The 21,685-nt window shown below is 50.3% G+C and overlaps 1 protein-coding gene across 8 annotated transcripts in view; it reads left to right on the top strand.

Annotated features, from left to right (window-relative positions):
- wdr27 (WD repeat domain 27) overlaps window positions 1–21,685 on the top strand; it is a 526,425-nt gene that overhangs the window by 63,493 nt on the left and 441,247 nt on the right. For all 8 annotated transcript variants that reach the window (XR_015758354.1, XM_087991151.1, XM_087991149.1 and 5 more), the window contains 2 exons: window positions 11,053–11,142; window positions 19,180–19,301. Coding sequence is in view for 7 of the 8 variants with exons in the window: in XM_087991151.1 (XP_087847277.1) it covers window positions 11,053–11,142; window positions 19,180–19,301 (212 nt within the window). In the remaining variant the exon portion in view is untranslated. The remainder of the gene's footprint in view (window positions 1–11,052; window positions 11,143–19,179; window positions 19,302–21,685) is intronic.

The raw sequence follows: 21,685 nt of genomic DNA, 5'->3' as shown, positions 1-21,685 counted from the left end.
GCATGTTGGCTGGCGTGGATTGGTTGCCGATCTGTTTAAAAATATTCACTGTCCCCACTTACTTTGGTTTTTGAGAAGAAAAGTTCCAAAACCACTTAACCCTCCGAGACACTGCTGGACTGCGTGCACAGTGGCTGGTCCTGGACTGGGTGCACAGTGGCTGGACTTGGACTGGGTTCACAGTGGTTGGTCCTGGACTGAGTGCACAGTTGCTGGTCCTGGACCAGCTGCACATTGGGCAGTGCTGGACTGAGTGCACAGTGGTCAGTCGTGGACTGGCCGCACAGTGGGCAGTGCTGGACTGGGTGCACAGTGGCTGTTTCTGGACTGGCCGCACAGTGGGTGGTGTTGGATTGAGTGCGCAGTGGCTGGTCCTGGACTGGCTGCACAGTGGGTGATGCTGGACTGGGTGCACAGTGGTCAGTCCTAGACTGGGTGCATAGTAGTCGATCCTGGACTGTGTGCACAGTCGTCAGTCCTGGACTGGGTGCGCATGGGTCAGTCCTGGACTGGGTGTGCAGTGGTCGGTCATGGGCTGAGTGCATAGTGACTGGTCCTGGACTGGCTGCACAGTGGCTGGACCTGTACTGGGTGCACAGTGGCTGGTCGTGGACTGGGTGCGCATTGGTCTGTCTCCTGGAATGGGTGTATAGTGGTCGGGCCTGGACTGAGTGCATAGGGACTAGTCCTGGACTGGGTGCACAGTGGCTGGACCTGGTCTGGGTGCACAGTGGTCAGTCCTGGACTGGAAGCGTAGTGGTCAGTCCTGGACTGGATGCACAGTGGTCGGTCCTGGACTGAGTGCATAGTGACTGGTCCTGGACTGGGTGCACAGTGGCTGGACCTGTACTGGGTGCACAGTGGGCGGTGCTGGACTGGGTCCACAGTGGTCGATCCTGGACTGGGTGCACAGTGGTCGGTCCTGGACTGGGTGCACAGTGACTGGTCCTGGGCTGGGTGCACAGTGGTCGGTCCTGGACTGGGTGCACAGTGGTCAGTCTTGGACTGGGAGCACAGTGGCTGATCCTGGTCTGGATGCACAGTGGGCGATGTTGGACTGGGTGCACAGTGGTCAGTCTTGGACTGGGAGCACAGTGGTCGGTCCTGGACTGGGAGCACAGTGGTCGGTCCTGGACTGGGTGCACAGTGGTCGGTCCTGGACTGGGTGCACAGTGGTCGGTCCTGGATTGGGTGCACAGTGGCTGAGCCTGGATTGGGTGCACAGTGACTGGTCCTGGACTGGGTGCACAGTGGTCGGTCCTGGACTGGGTGCACAGTGGGCAGTGCTGGACTAGGTGCACAGAGGTTGGTCCTGGACTGGGTGCACGGAGGGCGGTGCTGGATTGGGTGCACAGTGGCTGGACCAGGACTGGGTTCACAGTGTGCGGTCCTGGACTGGGTGCACAGTGGTCGATCCTGGACTGGGTTGCACAATGGTCAGTCCTGGACTGGGTGCACAGTGGTCGATCCTGGACTGGGTGCACAGTGATCAGTCCTGGACTGGCTGCACAGTGGACGCTGCTGGACTGGGTGCACATTGGCTGGTCCTGGACTGGGTTCACAGTGGCTGGTCCTGGACTGGGTGCACAGTGGTCCGTCCTGGACTGTGTGCATAGTGACTGGTCCTGGACTGGGTTCACAGTGGTCGATCCTGGACTGGGTGCACAGTGGTCAGTCCTTGTCTGGGTGCGCAGTGGTCGGTCATGGACTGAGTGCATAGTGACTGGTCCTGAACCGGGTGCACAGTGGTCGGTCCTGGACTGCGTGCAAGTGGCTGGACCTGGACTGGGTGCACAGTGGCCTGTCCTGGACTGGGTTCACAGTGGCTGGTCCTGGACTGGCTGCACAGTGGCTGGACCTGGACTGGGTGCACAGTGGCTGGTCCTGGACTGGCTGCACAGTGGGTGGTGCTGGACTGGGTGCACAGTGGCTGGCCCTGGTCTGGCTGCACAGTGGGCGGTGCAGGACTGGGTGCACAGTGGTCAGCCGTGGACTTGCTACACAGTGGGTGGTGCTGGACTGAGTCCACAGTGGCTGGTCCTGGACTGGCTGCACAGTGGCTGGACCTGGACTGGGTGCACAGTAGTCTGTCCTGGACTGGGTGCACAGTGGTCTGTCCTGGACTGGGTGCACTGTGGTCAGTCCTGGACTGAGTGCATAGTGACTGGTCCTGGACTGGGTGCACAGTGGTCGGTCCTGGACTGGGTGCACAGTGACTGGTCCTGGGCTGGGTGCACAGTGACTGGTCCTGGACTGGGAGCACAGTGGTCGGTCCTGGACTGCGAGCATAGTGGCTGATCCTGGTCTAGATGCACAGTGGGCGATGTTGGACTGGGTGCATAGTGGTCAGTCTTGGACTGGGAGCACAGTGGTCGGTCCTGGACTGGGAGCACAGTGGTCGGTCCTGGACTGCGAGCACAGTGGCTGATCCTGGTCTGGATGCATAGTGGGCGATGTTGGATTGGGTGCACAGTGGTCAGTCTTGGACTGGGAGCACAGTGGTCGGTCCTGGACTGGGTGCACAGTGGTCGGTCCTGGACTGGGTGCACTGTGGGCGGTGCTGGATTGGGTGCACAGTGGCTGGACCTGGACTGGGTTCACAGTGTGCGGTCCTGGACTCGGTTCACAGTGGCTGATCCTGGACTGCGTTCACACTGGCTGGTCCTGGACTGGTTGCACGGTGGTCGGTCCTGGATTGGGTGCCCAGTGTTCGTTCCTGGACTGGGTGCACAGTGGTCGGTCCTGGACTGGGTGCACAGTGGTCAGTTCTGGATTGGGTGCACAGTGGCTGGAGCTGGACTGGGTGCATAGTGGTCGATCCTGGACTGGGTGCACAGTGGTCGGTCCTGGACTGGGTGCACAGTGACTGGTCCTGGACTGGCTGCACAGTGGTCGTTCCTGGATGGGTGCACAGTGGTCGGTCCTGGACTGGGTGCACAGTGATCAGCCCTGATCTGGGTGCACAGTGACTGGTTCTGGATTGGTCGCATGTTGGCTGGCGTGGATTGGTTGCCGATCTGTTTAAAAATATTCACTGTCCCCACTTACTTTGGTTTTTGAGAAGAAAAGTTCCAAAACCACTTAACCCTCCGAGACACTGCTGGACTGCGTGCACAGTGGCTGGTCCTGGACTGGGTGCACAGTGGCTGGACTTGGACTGGGTTCACAGTGGTTGGTCCTGGACTGAGTGCACAGTTGCTGGTCCTGGACCAGCTGCACATTGGGCAGTGCTGGACTGAGTGCACAGTGGTCAGTCGTGGACTGGCCGCACAGTGGGCAGTGCTGGACTGGGTGCACAGTGGCTGTTTCTGGACTGGCCGCACAGTGGGTGGTGTTGGATTGAGTGCGCAGTGGCTGGTCCTGGACTGGCTGCACAGTGGGTGATGCTGGACTGGGTGCACAGTGGTCAGTCCTAGACTGGGTGCATAGTAGTCGATCCTGGACTGTGTGCACAGTCGTCAGTCCTGGACTGGGTGCGCATGGGTCAGTCCTGGACTGGGTGTGCAGTGGTCGGTCATGGGCTGAGTGCATAGTGACTGGTCCTGGACTGGCTGCACAGTGGCTGGACCTGTACTGGGTGCACAGTGGCTGGTCGTGGACTGGGTGCGCATTGGTCTGTCTCCTGGAATGGGTGTATAGTGGTCGGGCCTGGACTGAGTGCATAGGGACTAGTCCTGGACTGGGTGCACAGTGGCTGGACCTGGTCTGGGTGCACAGTGGTCAGTCCTGGACTGGAAGCGTAGTGGTCAGTCCTGGACTGGATGCACAGTGGTCGGTCCTGGACTGAGTGCATAGTGACTGGTCCTGGACTGGGTGCACAGTGGCTGGACCTGTACTGGGTGCACAGTGGGCGGTGCTGGACTGGGTCCACAGTGGTCGATCCTGGACTGGGTGCACAGTGGTCGGTCCTGGACTGGGTGCACAGTGACTGGTCCTGGGCTGGGTGCACAGTGGTCGGTCCTGGACTGGGTGCACAGTGGTCAGTCTTGGACTGGGAGCACAGTGGCTGATCCTGGTCTGGATGCACAGTGGGCGATGTTGGACTGGGTGCACAGTGGTCAGTCTTGGACTGGGAGCACAGTGGTCGGTCCTGGACTGGGAGCACAGTGGTCGGTCCTGGACTGGGTGCACAGTGGTCGGTCCTGGACTGGGTGCACAGTGGTCGGTCCTGGATTGGGTGCACAGTGGCTGAGCCTGGATTGGGTGCACAGTGACTGGTCCTGGACTGGGTGCACAGTGGTCGGTCCTGGACTGGGTGCACAGTGACTGGTCCTGGGCTGGGTGCACAGTGACTGGTCCTGGACTGGGAGCACAGTGGTCGGTCCTGGACTGCGAGCATAGTGGCTGATCCTGGTCTAGATGCACAGTGGGCGATGTTGGACTGGGTGCATAGTGGTCAGTCTTGGACTGGGAGCACAGTGGTCGGTCCTGGACTGGGAGCACAGTGGTCGGTCCTGGACTGCGAGCACAGTGGCTGATCCTGGTCTGGATGCATAGTGGGCGATGTTGGACTGGGTGCACAGTGGTCAGTCTTGGACTGGGAGCACAGTGGTCGGTCCTGGACTGGGTGCACAGTGGTCGGTCCTGGACTGGGTGCACTGTGGGCGGTGCTGGATTGGGTGCACAGTGGCTGGACCTGGACTGGGTTCACAGTGTGCGGTCCTGGACTCGGTTCACAGTGGCTGATCCTGGACTGCGTTCACACTGGCTGGTCCTGGACTGGTTGCACGGTGGTCGGTCCTGGATTGGGTGCCCAGTGTTCGTTCCTGGATTGGGTGCCCAGTGTTCGTCCTGGACTGGGTGCACAGTGGTCGGTCCTGGACTGGGTGCACAGTGGTCAGCCGTGGACTGGGTGCACAGTGGTCAGTCCTGGACTGGGTGCACAGTGGTCGGTCCTGGACTGAGTGCATAGTTACTGGTCCTGGACTGGGTGCACAGTGGCTGGACCTGTACTGGGTGCACAGTGGGCGGTGCTGGACTGGGTGCATAGTGACTGGTCCTGGACTGGGTGCACAGTGACTGGTCCTGGACTGGGTGCACAGTGGTCAGCCGTGGACTGGGTGCACAGTGGTCAGTCCTGGACTGGGTGCACAGTGGTCGGTCCTGGACGGAGTGCATAGTTACTGGTCCTGGACTGGGTGCACAGTGGCTGGACCTGTACTGGGTGCACAGTGGGTGGTGCTGGACTGGGTGCATAGTGACTGGTCCTGGACTGGGTGCACAGTGACTGGTCCTGGACTGGGTGCACAGTGACTGGTCCTGGACTGGGTGCACAGTGGTCGGTCCTGGACTGAGTGCACAGTGACTGGTCCTGGACTGGGTTGACAGTGGCTGGACCTGGACTGGGTGCACAGTGGTCAGTCCTGGACTGGGTGCACAGTGGTCGGTCCTGGACTGGGTGCACAGTGGTCGGTCCTGGACTGGGTGCACAGTGACTGGTCCTGGGCTGGGTGCACAGTGGTCGGTCCTGGACTGGGTGCACAGTGGTCAGTCTTGGACTGGGAGCACAGTGGCTAATCCTGGTCTGGATGCACAGTGGGCGATGTTGGACTGGGTGCACAGTGGTCAGTCTTGGACTGGGAGCACAGTGGTCGGTCCTGGACTGGGAGCACAGTGGTCGGTCCTGGACTGGGTGCACAGTGGTCGGTCCTGGACTGGGTGCACAGTGGTCGGTCCTGGATTGGGTGCACAGTGGCTGAGCCTGGATTGGGTGCACAGTGACTGGTCCTGGACTGGGTGCACAGTGGTCGGTCCTGGACTGGGTGCACAGTGACTGGTCCTGGGCTGGGTGCACAGTGACTGGTCCTGGACTGGGAGCACAGTGGTCGGTCCTGGACTGCGAGCATAGTGGCTGATCCTGGTCTAGATGCACAGTGGGCGATGTTGGACTGGGTGCATAGTGGTCAGTCTTGGACTGGGAGCACAGTGGTCGGTCCTGGACTGGGAGCACAGTGGTCGGTCCTGGACTGCGAGCACAGTGGCTGATCCTGGTCTGGATGCATAGTGGGCGATGTTGGACTGGGTGCACAGTGGTCAGTCTTGGACTGGGAGCACAGTGGTCGGTCCTGGACTGGGTGCACAGTGGTCGGTCCTGGACTGGGTGCACTGTGGGCGGTGCTGGATTGGGTGCACAGTGGCTGGACCTGGACTGGGTTCACAGTGTGCGGTCCTGGACTCGGTTCACAGTGGCTGATCCTGGACTGCGTTCACACTGGCTGGTCCTGGACTGGTTGCACGGTGGTCGGTCCTGGATTGGGTGCCCAGTGTTCGTTCCTGGACTGGGTGCACAGTGGTCGGTCCTGGACTGGGTGCACAGTGGTCAGTTCTGGATTGGGTGCACAGTGGCTGGAGCTGGACTGGGTGCATAGTGGTCGATCCTGGACTGGGTGCACAGTGGTCGGTCCTGGACTGGGTGCACAGTGACTGGTCCTGGACTGGCTGCACAGTGGTCGGTCCTGGATTGGGTGCACAGTGACTGGTCCTGGACTGGGTGCACAGTGGCTGGTCCTGGACTGGGTGCACGGTGGTCGGTCCTGGATTGGGTGCCCAGTGTTCGTTCCTGGACTGGGTGCACAGTGGTCGGTCCTGGACTGGGTGCACAGTGGTCAGTTCTGGATTGGGTGCACAGTGGCTGGAGCTGGACTGGGTGCATAGTGGTCGATCCTGGACTGGGTGCACAGTGGTCGGTCCTGGACTGGGTGCACAGTGACTGGTCCTGGACTGGCTGCACAGTGGTCGGTCCTGGATTGGGTGCACAGTGACTGGTCCTGGACTGGGTGCACAGTGGCTGGTCCTGGACTGGGTGCACAGTGGCTGGTCCTGGACTGGGAGCACAGTGGTCGGTCCTGGACTGGGTGCACAGTGGTCGGTCCTGGATTGGGTGCATCGTGGTCGATCCTGGACTGGGTGCACAGAGGTCGGTCCTGGACTGGGTGCACAGTGACTGGTCCTGGACTGGGTGCACAGTGACTGGTCCTGGACTGGGTGCACAGTGGTCGGTCCTGGACTGGGTGCACAGTGACTGGTCCTGGGCTGGGTGCACAGTGGTCAGTCCTGGACTGGGAGCACAGTGGTCGGTCCTGGACTGCGAGCACAGTGGCTGATCCTGGTCTGGATGCATAGTGGGCGATGTTGGACTGGGTGCACAGTGGTCAGTCTTGGACTGGGAGCACAGTGGTCGGTCCTGGACTGGGTGCACAGTGGTCGGTCCTGGACTGGGTGCACAGTGGTCGTTCCTGGATGGGTGCACAGTGGTCGGTCCTGGACTGGGTGCACAGTGATCAGCCCTGATCTGGGTGCACAGTGACTGGTTCTGGATTGGTCGCATGTTGGCTGGACTGGGTGCACAGTGGCTGGACTTGGACTGGGTTCACAGTGGTTGGTCCTGGACTGAGTGCACAGTTGCTGGTCCTGGACCAGCTGCACATTGGGCAGTGCTGGACTGAGTGCACAGTGGTCAGTCGTGGACTGGCCGCACAGTGGGCAGTGCTGGACTGGGTGCACAGTGGCTGTTTCTGGACTGGCCGCACAGTGGGTGGTGTTGGATTGAGTGCGCAGTGGCTGGTCCTGGACTGGCTGCACAGTGGGTGATGCTGGACTGGGTGCACAGTGGTCAGTCCTAGACTGGGTGCATAGTAGTCGATCCTGGACTGTGTGCACAGTCGTCAGTCCTGGACTGGGTGCGCATGGGTCAGTCCTGGACTGGGTGTGCAGTGGTCGGTCATGGGCTGAGTGCATAGTGACTGGTCCTGGACTGGCTGCACAGTGGCTGGACCTGTACTGGGTGCACAGTGGCTGGTCGTGGACTGGGTGCGCATTGGTCTGTCTCCTGGACTGGGTGTATAGTGGTGGGGCCTGGACTGAGTGCATAGGGACTAGTCCTGGACTGGGTGCACAGTGGCTGGACCTGGTCTGGGTGCACAGTGGTCAGTCCTGGACTGGAAGCGTAGTGGTCAGTCCTGGACTGGATGCACAGTGGTCGGTCCTGGACTGAGTGCATAGTGACTGGTCCTGGACTGGGTGCACAGTGGCTGGACCTGTACTGGGTGCACAGTGGGCGGTGCTGGACTGGGTCCACAGTGGTCGATCCTGGACTGGATGCACAGTGGTCAGTCCTGGACTGGGTGCACTGCGGTCAGTCCTTGTCTGGGTGCACAGTGGTCGGTCCTGGACTGAGTGCACAGTGACTGGTCCTGGACTGGGTGCACAGTGGCTGGACCTGGACTGGGTGCACAGTGGTCAGCCCTGGACTGGGTGCACAGTTGCCGATCCTGGACTGGGTGTACAGTGGTCAGTCCTGGACTGGGTGCACAGTGGTCGGTCCTGGACTGAGTGCACAGTGACTGGTCCTGGACTGAGTGCACAGTGACTGGTCCTGGACTGGGTGCACAGTGGCTGGTCCTGGACTGGGTGCACAGTGGTCGGTCCTGGACTGGGTGCACAGTGACTGGTCCTGGGCTGGGTGCACAGTGGTCAGTCCTGGACTGGGAGCACAGTGGTCGGTCCTGGACTGGGTGCACAGTGTCGGTCCTGGACTGAGTGCACAGTGACTGGTCCTTGGACTGGGTGCACTTTGGCTGGACCTGGACTGGGTGCACAGTGGTCAGCCCTGGACTGGGTGCACAGTTGCCGATCCTGGACTGGGTGTACAGTGGTCAGTCCTGGACTGGGTGCACAGTGGTCGGTCCTGGACTGAGTGCACAGTGACTGGTCCTGGACTGGGTGCACAGTGGCTGGTCCTGGACTGGGTGCACAGTGGTCGGTCCTGGACTGAGTGCACAGTGACTGGTCCTGGGCTGGGTGCACAGTGGTCAGTCCTGGACTGGGTGCACAGTGGTCGATCCAGGACTGGGTGCACAGTGGTCATTCCTGGACTGGGTGCACAGTGGTCAGTCCTGGACTGGGAGCACAGTGGTCGGTCCTGGACTGGGTGCACAGTGGTCGGTCCTGGACTGAGTGCACAGTGACTGGTCCTGGACTGGGTGCACTTTGGCTGGACCTGGACTGGGTGCACAGTGGTCAGTCCTGGACTGGGTGCACAGTTGTCGATCCTGGACTGTGTGCGCAGTGGTCACTCCAGGACTGAGTGCACAGTGGTCAGACCTGGACTGAGTGCATAGTGACTGGTCCTGGACTGGGTGCACAGTGGTTAGCCGTGGACTGGGTACACAGTGGTCAATCCTGGACTGGGTGCACAGTGGTCGGTCCTGGACTGGGTGCACAGTGGCTGGACCTGTACTGGGTGCACAGTGGTCAGTCCTGGACTGGGTGCACAGTGGTCGATCCTGGACTGTGTGCACAGTGGTCAGACCTGGACTGAGTGCATAGTGACTGGTCCTGGACTGGGTGCACAGTGGTCAGCCGTGGACTGGGTGCACAGTGGTCAGTCCTGGACTGGGTGCACAATGGTCGGTCCTGGACTGAGTGCATAGTTACTGGTCCTGGACTGGGTGCACAGTGGCTGGACCTGTACTGGGTGCACAGTGGGCGGTGCTGGACTGGGTGCATAGTGACTGGTCCTGGACTGGGTGCACAGTGACTGGTCCTGGACTGGGTGCACAGTGGTCAGCCGTGGACTGGGTGCACAGTGGTCAGTCCTGGACTGGGTGCACAGTGGTCGGTCCTGGACTGAGTGCATAGTTACTGGTCCTGGACTGGGTGCACAGTGGCTGGACCTGTACTGGGTGCACAGTGGGTGGTGCTGGACTGGGTGCATAGTGACTGGTCCTGGACTGGGTGCACAGTGACTGGTCCTGGACTGGGTGCACAGTGACTGGTCCTGGACTGGGTGCACAGTGGTCGGTCCTGGACTGAGTGCACAGTGACTGGTCCTGGACTGGGTTGACAGTGGCTGGACCTGGACTGGGTGCACAGTGGTCAGTCCTGGACTGGGTGCACAGTGGTCGGTCCTGGACTGGGTGCACAGTGGTCGGTCCTGGACTGGGTGCACAGTGGCTGGTCCTGGACTGCGAGCACAGTGGCTGATCCTGGTCTAGATGTACAGTGGGCGATGTTGGACTGGGTGCATAGTGGTCAGTCTTGGACTGGGAGCACAGTGGCTGATCCTGGTCTGGATGCACAGTGGGCGATGTTGGACTGGGTGCACAGTGGTCAGTCTTGGACTGGGAGCACAGTGGTCGGTCCTGGACTGGGAGCACAGTGGTCGGTCCTGGACTGGGTGCACAGTGGTCGGTCCTGGACTGGGTGCACAGTGTTCGTTCCTGGACTGGGTGCACAGTGGTCGGTCCTGGACTGGGTGCACAGTGGTCGGTCCTGGACTGTGTGCACAGTGATCAGCCCTGGTCTGGGTGCACAGTGACTGGTTCTGGATTGGTCGCATGTTGGCTGGTGTGGATTGGTTGCCGATCTGTTTAAAAATATTCACTGTCCCCACTTCCTTTGCTTTTTGAGAAGAAAAGTTCCAACACCACTTAACCCTCCGAGATAAAAATAACTTCATCTCTATTCTAAATGGGTGACCCCTGATTTATTAACAGCGTTCTCTCATTCTGGATTTATTGTTTCCATGTCCAACCTTATCAAGATAATTGAGGACCGTATGAATAGTTGGGATTAGCTTGCTTGAATCAAGCGCTGTCTTTCTACTGAATTAAATATATTAGAAACTGAAAGAACTGTGGATGCTGTAGTTCAGAGACAAAAATAGAAATTACTGGAGAATCTCAGCAAGTCTGGCACTGTCTGTAAATAGAAATCAGAGTTAACATTTCGGTTTGAATGACCTTTCCTCAGAACGATTAAATGTATTGGTTAGTGATCTCTTTAATGGTTGGCCTTTAAAGCTGGCTAATTTACAAACATAAAACCATTGAGCACAACCTATATGGAGAACATTGTGCTAATTAACTGGATAGTAATTCAATGAACAAAAACCTGAAAGAGCATGTCGATGTTGTGTGCATGTGTGATACCCATATTGGCCTGTCTCGGAAAATCAATTTAAGAACATAAATTTGAAATGCTTAGTTGGACATTACAACAACCTTTACCAAGAATACAGCTGAAGCATTCTAATGTGATGGTATTTTTCAGGAGATGGGAAGCTGCTTGCTGTTGGATTGGCTGACAAATCCATGCTTGTTTATAATTCATCCCTTATTGGAACCCCGACTGTGTTTAAAGGTAACAACTCTGAGTAAATTAAAACTTATAGGTTTTGAATATGTTTTGCTGCCAATTATTCTACTAATAAATGCGTAAATGAATCGTTTGAAACCTAGTCATGGTTGTTAACTAGCAACTTTCTAACTGACTTCTTTCACAGATTTCCTGTGAGTGTTGGCTTTCTCCACCAAGGAGAAATCTAAAATTTCATAGTAATGCAATATCCGTTTCCCTACACTTAAACTGGACATCACCAAGACCCTAGTGAGCTATTTAATTGTACAACTATTTACATTTACTCTGAATTTCTTTCTCCGATCCTTTCATCAAAGTCTTAAAACATTTGTTGCAGATGAGTTAATGCCCCTGTTAACGAGACAAAGGAAGGATATGCAGACCCAAGAATCAAACTTGTTGTCCGAGGCTACTAGTCCAAATAAATAACATCATTCCCGATCTTAATTTCCAGATCAACCTCTGCTGTATGCATTCAAAGTAAAAGGTATTGAGTGGTAACCTCCATCAGAAAGGCTGCTTATTCCCTGAAGTTGTTAGTCCAAGTTCAATAACATTTTAGCATTTTCAACCAAGCTCGATTTAAAACCTCACACCTGACCATTCCTTTCTGAACTCTAAATTCTTTTTCAACAATTGAGATATATGTTTGTGAGTCCCCTCTACTTTTACATGTCAGCTATTAACTATTTTCTCAGAATCTTCATTAATTTTATGTATCTCCTCCCAGAAAGGACACCAATATTCTTCTCCAATCAGCATAGCATTCTGACTTGGGTATGCCATCATTGCCTTGTCAAAACCCGAGTATTTCCTGCCAACATCTTGGGAAGACCATCAGCATAAGAACTCTAATGATTCTAGGATAAGGCCCACTATCTTCTCAGAGTAGCTAAGAATGTGTATGAACTCAACCATCATACAAAAACAAATAAAAATACACCATTTCTCCAATATTTCCCTTTTAATGCCTTGTGAGCGTAAATATGATGATGCCAGCAAATCCTGTTGTTGGTTCAAGGAAAAGAATGGTGATTGTATCAGCAAATTATTCCAGACAATTAATAAAACCTGGCCTTAAAAGCAAACAATTCAGTTCAAATTTTTAATCTTATTGTTCCAATAATGTAATTTGTACACAGGAGGGCAGCACTGAAACTCCACAAAACTTGCAACCGCATTTAAATTAAAAAACACAAACTTTGTTACTGATGGACATTAAATAAGAATTCAAAGTTTGTGAGAAGATTTGTAGCTCGGGTGCTCGTTGCTGTGGTTCTGTTCGCCGAGCTGGAAGTTTTTGTTGCAAACGTTTCGTCCCCTGTCTAGGTGACATCCTCAGTGCTTGGGAGCCTCCTGTGAAGCGCTTCTGTGGTGTTTCCTCCGGCATTTATAGTGGCCTGTCCCTGCCCCTTCTGGTTGTCAGTTTCAGCTGTCCGCTATAGTGGTTGGTATATTGGGTCCAGGTCGATGTGTTTATTGATGGAGTTTGTGGATGAGTGCCATGCTTCTAGGAATTCCCTGGCTGTTTTTTGTTTGGCTTGCCCTATAATGGTAGTGTTGTCCCAGTTGAATTCATGTTGCTTGTCGTCTGCGTGTGTGGCTACTAAGGATAGCTGATCGTGTCGTTTCGTGGCTAGTTGATGTTCGTGGATGCGGATCGTTAGCTGTCTTCCTATTTGTCCTATATAGTGTTTTGTGCAGTCCTTGCATGGGATTTTGTACACTACATTAGTTTTGCTCATGCTGGGTATCAGGTCCTTCGTTCTAGTGAGTTGTTGTCTGAGTGTGGCTGTTGGCTTGTATGCTGTTATAAGTCCTAGTGGTCGCAATAGTCTGGCTGTCAGTTCAGAGATGTTCTTGATGTAAGGTAGTGTGGCTAGTCCTTTGGGTTGCGGCATGTCCTCGTTCCGTTGTCTTTCCCTTAGGCATCTGTTGATGAAATTGCGAGGATATCCGTTTTTGGCGAATACCTTGTATAGGTGTTCCTCTTCCTCTTTTTGCAGTTCTGGTGTGCTGCAGTGTGTTGTGGCCCTTTTGAATAGTGTCTTGATGCAACTTCATTTGTGTGTATTGGGGTGGTTGCTTTCATAGTTCAGGACTGTTTTAATATATTCATAAACCCCACCTTGTAAAGGTCCATCCTTTAGCATGTATATAAATTTTCACTTTTAGTTTGTACAGATATGCTTAAAAAGTCACAGTTGTTAGGTTTATGTTTTGCATTGTCACATGTCTTTCCATAAAAATGGTGTAAAGCAGTTATAATCAGTGGTCATGTTTCTTGTCTCTTTCAAAAATAATTTCATCCAAGTTTGCAAGACAGTTGATGAATTACCAACTAAATAGTGTGACAGTAGCATTCAGAAACTTCAAACATTTTGAATACTTTAATTTTTCTTTCGATGAATAAAATCTCATTAAACAGAAGATTTCACTATGTTGGTCAATTCACAAAGTTATAATATAAAACAAATGAACACACAGCAGTGTACATTTCTTGCCATTGTGTTAAAGAACAAAGAACAAAGAAAATTCACAGCCCAGGTACAGGCTCTTCAGTCCTCCGAGCCTGTACCAATCCAAATCCACTATTTAAACTATCGCCCAATTCCTAAGAATCTGTATCCTTCTGCTCTCACATACTCATGCATCTATCCAGACCCACCGTAAATGAATCTACCATGCCTGCCTCTACTACCTCTGCTGGCAATACGTTCCAAGCACCTACCACCCTCTGTGTAAAGTATTTTCCGTGTGTATCCCCCTTAAACTTTTCTCCTCTCACCTTGAAAGTGTGACCTCTTGTTATTGAATCCCTCACCCTGGGAAAAAGCTTATCTCTATCCACCCTGTCAATATCCTTCGTGATTTTGTCGACCTCAATCTCCTTTCTTCTAATGAAAATAATCCTAACCTAGTCAACCTCTCTTCATAGCAAGCACCTTCCATACCAGGCAACATCCTCATAAACCTTCTCTGCACCCTCTCCAAAGCGTCCACATCTGTTTGTTAATGTGGTACCAGACCTGTACACAGTATTCTAAATGTAGCTGAACCAAAGTCTTGTACAATTTTAACATGACCTACCAGCTCTTATACTCAATACCTGTCTGATGAAGGCGAGAATACCATATGCCTTATTGACCACTCTATCCACCTGTGCAGCCACCTTCAGGGTACAATGGACCTGAACTCCCAGCTGTTTCTGCTCATCAACTTTTCCCAAGGCTCTTCCATTTACAGTATAGTTCACTCTAGAATTAGACCTTCCAAAATGCATCACTCACATTTGCCCGCATTGAACTCCATCTGCCACTACTCCGCCCAACTCTCCAGTCTATCTATAATCTCCTGTATTCTTTGACAGACCCCTGTGCTTTCTGCTGTGCCACGAATCTTTGTGTCATCTGCAAACTTACTGATCAGACCACCAATGCCCTCTTCCAGATCGTTTATGTATATCACAAACAACAGTGGCCCCAGCACTGATATCTGAGGAATACCGTTGGTTACCTTTCTCCATTTTAGGAAACTTCCTTCAACTACGACTCAGTGTCTCCTGTTGTTCAACCAATTCTTTATCCACCTAGCTAGAACACCCTACACACCATATGACTTCACTTTCTCCATTAGCTTACCATAGGTAACCTTATCAAACACCTTATTAAAGTCCATGTATATGACATCTACAGCCCTTCATCTATCAACTTGGTCACTTCCTCAACGAACTCTATTTAAAAGTTGGTAAGGCACAAACGCCCTGCACAAAACCATGTTGCCTTTCACTGATAAGCCCATTCTCTTCCAAATATAATTAGATTTTATCTCTCAGTACCTTCTCCAGCAACTTTCCCACCACTGACGTCAGGCTCACTGGTCTGTAGTTACCTGGAATACCCCTACTACCCTTCTTTAACTGAGGGACAACATTAGCAACTCTCCAGTCCCTCGGCACTTCACCTGTGTTTAAGGATGCTACAAAGATATCTGGCAGGGCTCCAGCTATTTCCTCTCTCGCCTCCCTCAGCAACCTGGGATAGATCCCATCTGGTTCTGGGGATTTGTCCACCTTAATATCCTTTAGCCTACCCAACACATCCTCCCTCCTTATGTCAACGTGATCCAGAGTAAACAAACTTCTATCTCTAATTTCAACATTCATCATGTCCCTCTCCTCAGTGAATACTGATGAAAAGTAATCATTGAGAATCTCACCAATTTTCTCAGGTTTGACACACTACCTTCCTTCCTTATCCTTTAGTGGATCAAACCTTTCTTATATATGAATAAAAGGTCTTGGAATTCTCCTTAATTCTGCTCGCTAAAGTTATTTCATGAGCCCTTTTAACCTGCTTGATTCCTCATTTAAGATTTGTCCTACTCTTCCAATATTCTTCCAAAGTTCTTAGGTGCATGGACCTTATGTAATGCTTCCCTTTTCCTCTTGGCTAGTCTCACAATTTCTCCTGTCATCCACGGTTCACGAATCTTGCCTTTCCTATCCCTTGTTTTCAAAGAGACATGCCGATCCGATACTATCTTTCAACTATCTTTGAAAACCTCCCACATATCAAATGTGGACTTCCCTTCAAATAGCTGCCCCCAATCCATATTTCACAGCTTCTGCCGAATTTTGGTATAATTGGCCTTGACCCAGGTTAGTATTCTTCTCTTAGGACCACTCTCATCTTTATCTATGAGTATTCTGAAACTTACAGAATTGTGGTTACTGTTCCCAAAGAAATCCCCCACTGCAACTTCTACCACCTGGCCTGGCTCATTTTCCAATATGGCGCCTTCCCCAGTTGGACTATTGACATAGTGCTCTAGAAGAGCACAGCAGTTCAGGCAGCATCCATGGAACAGTAAAATCGACGTTTCGGGCAAAAGTCCTTCATCAGGAATAAAGGCAGAGAGCCTGAAGCGTGGAGAGATAAGCTAGAGGAGGGTGGGGGTGGAGAGAAAGTAGCATAGACCTGGGAGTTGCAGTGGGAGAGGGACTCCCTGAGATTCTTGTAGAGAGAGGAGGCAAACTTCTTCAAGGCAGGCATCCTTGGAAGAGGATTCACAGTAGGGTTAAAATCAACTAGGTAAAAACAATGACTGCAGATGCTGGAAGCCAGATTCTGGATTAGTGGTGCTGGAAGCGCACAGCAGTTCAGGCAGCATCCGAGGAGCAGTAAAATCGATATTTCGGGCAAAAGCCCTTCATCAGGAATAAAGGCAGAGAGCCTGAAGCGTGGAGAGATAAGCTAGAGGCCATTGTTTTTACCTACCATACTGCTCTAGAAAACTTACCTGGATGCTCCTTACAAATCCTGCTCCATCCAGACCTCTGACATTAAGTGTATCCCAGTCAATGTTGGAAAAATTAAAAGCTCTCATCACCACCATCCTGTTGCCACTACATCTTTCCATAATCTGTTTACCTATTTGTTCTATCTCGTGCTCACTGTTGGGAGGCCTGTAGTACAGCCCCAACAATGTAACTTCCCCCTTCTTATTTCTCAGCTCTACCCATGACGCATCACTGCTGAAGCCCTCCATAGTGTCCTTCTTCAGCACAGCTGTGATATAATCACCGATCAGCAATGCTGACCTCTGACATTAAGTGTATCCCAATCAATGTTGGAAGGAAGGGCACGATTGGCAGCTAAATATTTCAGGATATAGATGCTTCCCTCCTTGTCCTGTCTGAAGCATCCAAATCCTGAAATATTTAGTTGCCAATCATGCCCTTCCTTCAACCAAGTCTCTGTGATCGCAATAACGTCATACTCTCAGGCATCAATCCAAGCTCTAAGTTTGTCTGCCTTACCCACTATACTCTGAGCATTAAAGAATACGCACTTCAGACCACCAGTTCCTTTGCGTTCATCTGCTCTCTGCTGACTGTTCCCCTTGGTAATGCTGACTTCATGATCCTGTTCCATACAGTCTCTAGTTTTCACCTCACTGTCTACTAGCCTTCTCTTCTAGTTCCCAGTCCCTAGCCACATTAGTTTAAACCCTCCCCAAAAGCAGTAGCAAAAACTCCTCCAAGGACATTAGTTCCAGTCTGGTTTAGGTGTAGCCTGTCCAATTTATAATAGTCCTACCTTCCCCAGAACCGGTCCCAATGTCCTACAAATCAGAACTCCTACACCATCCCTCAAGCCACGTGTTCATCCTGTCTATTCTTTCATTTCTACCCTGGCTAGCAAGTGGCACTGGTAACAATCCTGAGATCACTACCTTTGAGGTCCTCCTTTTTAACTTCTCTCCTAGCTCCCTGAATTCTACTTTCAGGACGTCATCCCTTTTTTTACTTATATTATTGGTGCCAATATGCACCATGACAACTGGCTGTTCACCCTTCCCTTTCAGAATGATCTGCAGCCGATCAGTGACATCCTTAACCTGAGCACCTGGGAGGCAACATACCATCTGAGAGTCTTGTTTTCGGTCACCGAACCGCCTATCTACTCCCCTTTCAATAGAATCCCCTATGACTATGGCCCTATGAGTCTTTTTCCCACCCTTCTGAACAGCAGTGCCCACCACGGTGCCATGATCCTGGCAACTGCTAACCCCGCCCCCCCACTCCCACCCCCACCCCCACCAGTGAGCCATCTCTCCCAACAGTATCCTAAACAGTATACCTGTTTTGGAGGAAGATGACCGCAGGGGACATCTGCACTGTCTTCCTATCTTTCTCTGCCTTTTGGTCACCCATTCACTGTCTCCCTGCAATTCTAACCTGCAGTGTTACCAGTTCACTAAATGTGCTATCCATGACCACCTCCTCAGCATCGCGGATGCTCCACAGTGAGTCCATCCGCAGCTCCAGAGCCGTCATGCGTCAAACAAGAGCTGCAGCTGGACACACTTCTTACAAGTGTAAGAGTCAGGGACGTCAGCAATGTCTCTGAGCTCCCACATCAAGCAAGAGGCACATGCCATGGGTCTGAGGTCCCCTGCCATTGTAAGCCTTAGCTTTATATCAACAAACTAAACACTTAAATATATAAAAGTAAAGAAAAACCCTTACCTTACAGAATCCTTTTCTTCTGGTTAGAGGAGGGGGCTGGGAGGGAGATTCTACACGTGTTTAGCCACTGCCCAAATGTATGCTAAGTCCTTACCTTCCAGACAACCTCCCGGTCCCAAAGTCACCTCCGCTCTGTCTCCCACTGCTCTCGGATAAGAATAAGGCTGCGGACTTCGAAGGTGAGTATTTATACTGTTCACTAACCTTCCCGGCAACCTCCTGCTCCCAACTTCACCTCCGCTCTGTCTCCCACTGTTCCCGACAGGAGAAAGAAAATCAACAATTAACTTGACATTAATTACTCTACTCCTCTTTGAGGCTCTTCGCTATCTGGTTGATGCCCTGAAACAACAAAGTTGAAAAAATAAATATTTTTTATTAATCTTCCACTCCACATCCAACAGCTTACGATGAACATTCTGCTCACATTTTGACAGTTGTGACAAAATTCTAACTCAGCAGCCAAGACAATTCACAACACTATAATAATCAAAAAGATTCCAAATAAAACAAACCACAACATTTTTTTTTTAAAAATAAGTTTGTCCTATTTCCCAATTTTAACAGATCCTTTAAAGAAATTCCAGGAATTGGATCCATATCTTTGCCAAAAACAAATCTGTTCTTCCTTGGATCATACCCTATCTGTGTACCAACTTTTGTTGAAATTGCCCATTAGTTTCTGAGTTGCAGTGTTTACAAACTGACTAACAAACAGGTAAAAACATTACTGCCTCCCGCCTTCAGTGGGAAGGTAATTAGGCAGATAAACTGCATCAATATGACCTTGATATGGCGTTGGTATTTCTAATTTTTCTTTCAAAGTAGTTCTGTAACTAAAATGTTTTAAAGTGACAATGATAAGGGCAGATGAATGAAGGAAATAGCTTTTCTGTAATGCAGAATGATATTACTGTTTTGTTCTCTGATATGAATATTTTATTGCTTTTAAAATTTAAGTACTTTCTTATACAGTGATCAACACTTTATTCTGTGCTGTCATTCAGGTCATGATGGAGCAGTGAATTGTGTTGGTTGGACTCAGAATAATAAATGGCTCTTGACAGCATCAGAAGACAGGTCATTATGGATCTGGCCAGTTCATGGCTCAGCACCTGCACTGCAGCTGGTAATTATATACATCAATATTAAAAGCTTGGTGCATCACATTTACTTCCTGCAAAAAATTGCCATTATGCCTGTTTCCATCACATATATTTTTGATAGCCTATCTTTTAAGCTCTTCTATCCCATTAAAGCACTTCACTTCATTCTGATTGTAGCCTTCATGCTTGATCTCTCAATGCAGTTGGCAATATTACATAGACTTACAGAATCATAAATTGCAGATCCAGGCTATTAGGGCCCAAATTGGCTACAAAGTCCAATGGCCTGAATGTCTGACTGTCATCAATTGTGAAGGTGAACCTGGTTTGTATGACAGAAGAGGGCATTACTCACCTCTTTGAATGTACCTGTGTGCTGCAGACTGCAAAATACTACACCTGTTGCTCGTGGAACTCTGAGCTGGATGTAACCAGTGACGAAAAGTGTTGACCACCGGGGTTTTGTCTATACAGCTGCTGAATAGTGAGATTTTCTTTGAGAGAGCTATTCTATTATTTCCATTTTCCTGTGCTATATCCATAGCCCTGTTAATTTCTCCTTTTCAAGACTATATTTAATTCCCTTCTGTCAGTTAATATTGAATCTGTTTCCACCGCCTTTTCAGGCAATGCATTCCAAGTCAATTAAACCTTTTAATTCTCACTTATGTCTTCATGAAAGGTAGTACTGCGACATTGCAGGCTACAGCACCATCATCTGAAGGTACTGGTCTGCTGCAGTGTACCTCTTTCATTGCTGTTGCATCTTGGACTGCAGCCAGCTCAGAAGAATAGGATGAAAGCCTCTATCATCTGTTGATTGTAAGACTTGAGGCTGTAAAATGATTTGGGCAGTTTAGGTTTCTAGTTGGCATGGAGTATGAGCCAAGAAATGACCTTTTCTTTGGCACTAATGAGTAGCTGTCACTCAGAGAGATCCCAGGATGATTTTTTTTGTAAACTGGAAAATGCTACACTGTTGGGGTAAAAGGTGCTGTTCCCAGCTTTAGAAACACAAATGAAATTGCTTGGTATTATTTGCATGAAGGTAGCAAAGAAGGTAGGCAATTGGTTTATTCAAAAATCATCAGGTGCAAATTGTAATATAAATAGGTAAAATAATTATAATTCCTCACATAGTTATTGATAATCATCAAAATTAAATATATAATAATAAAATGACTGGAAAATTATGTACATTTCAGGATACTATTAATTACAATATATTACAAAATTCAGGTCTCCTTAATTTACAATTCCTGAAGAAGGACTCATGCCCGAAACGTCGATTCTCCTGCTCCTTGGATGCTGCCTGACCTGCTGTGCTTTTCCAGCAGCACATTTTCAGCTCTGATCTCCAGCATCTGCAGTCCTCATTTTCTCCTTAATTTACAATTATAATGGATCAGGAAATGCTTGATGCTAATAATAATTATCTGATATAGGAAATTGTTCCATTACTCCAAAGATTTCCAAGAGTTTAGCAGTATACATTTTGTTGATTTGCATGAAAATGCTCAAAGGAGAAATCTGATTTCTCTGTGAGTGACAGAATATGAAATGAAGAAATAATCTACTTGATTGAATTTTTGCAACTTTCCAGTTGACAGTTGTGTTCATCCATCCAGATGAATTATAATTCCATTGCATCACTTTTGACCAATCCAGAGTGACCACTGTGATAGTGAGGTAACTTCTAAAAATGAACATGGTGCATTGAATCAGCATCTGTGCACAATAATGTGGCTCCTGGGCCCCATAATCTGGAACTAGAAAATTGCTCTCAGTGCAGCAAATATCCAAATTGTTTTGCACAATTTCACATATATTTATGCGTAATCTGATGCTCCTTCTAAATTGCTTAATGTGGAGTCGATCTGATTAGCAAATTAAGCATGCTGTAGTTAGACTTGAAAGGTTGTCCTGGTCTGTCTGATACATGTCCTGGTATAGACCTATAGATGCAATTGCTAAAGTATTGCTTTAAAAAAGCTTCATAATTCATAATGTGACCAGCGTGCTCAATAAGAACTGAGATGCAATTGACTCAACCTGGTGAGTATGTATTTGTTCATAGCAGATGTCATATATATATATATATATATATATAAAATATATATATGGAAAGCCAGAATAGTTGATTAGCTAAATGATGGAATGGAAGCATCTTCCAAATATTTTATGAGTTAAAAACTGTTTTTGTTTGTATCACCAAGCCAATTAAAAATTAAGTAGTTCTTTAAAAGACATATGCAGTTCATTACAGACATTTATAAGGTTGGCTCCATATTGGTAGTGAGATCTTGTAACTCACTCTGAGACAATCGTCTTAAAAATAATCAAATAAGTTGTAGGAATCATGTTTGTTTAGTTGTACTTAATTAATATTTGAAATCTGAAAGCCCAG

This window comes from Chiloscyllium plagiosum, unplaced genomic scaffold (assembly GCF_037043375.1).
Source record: "Chiloscyllium plagiosum isolate Xiang-an unplaced genomic scaffold, Cpla_swu_hap1 HiC_scaffold_10, whole genome shotgun sequence".
In the NCBI taxonomy this organism is placed as follows: Eukaryota; Metazoa; Chordata; class Chondrichthyes; order Orectolobiformes; family Hemiscylliidae; genus Chiloscyllium; species Chiloscyllium plagiosum.
Note: the sequence above shows the minus strand (reverse complement) of the source record. Positions and strands in the feature narration are given on the sequence as shown.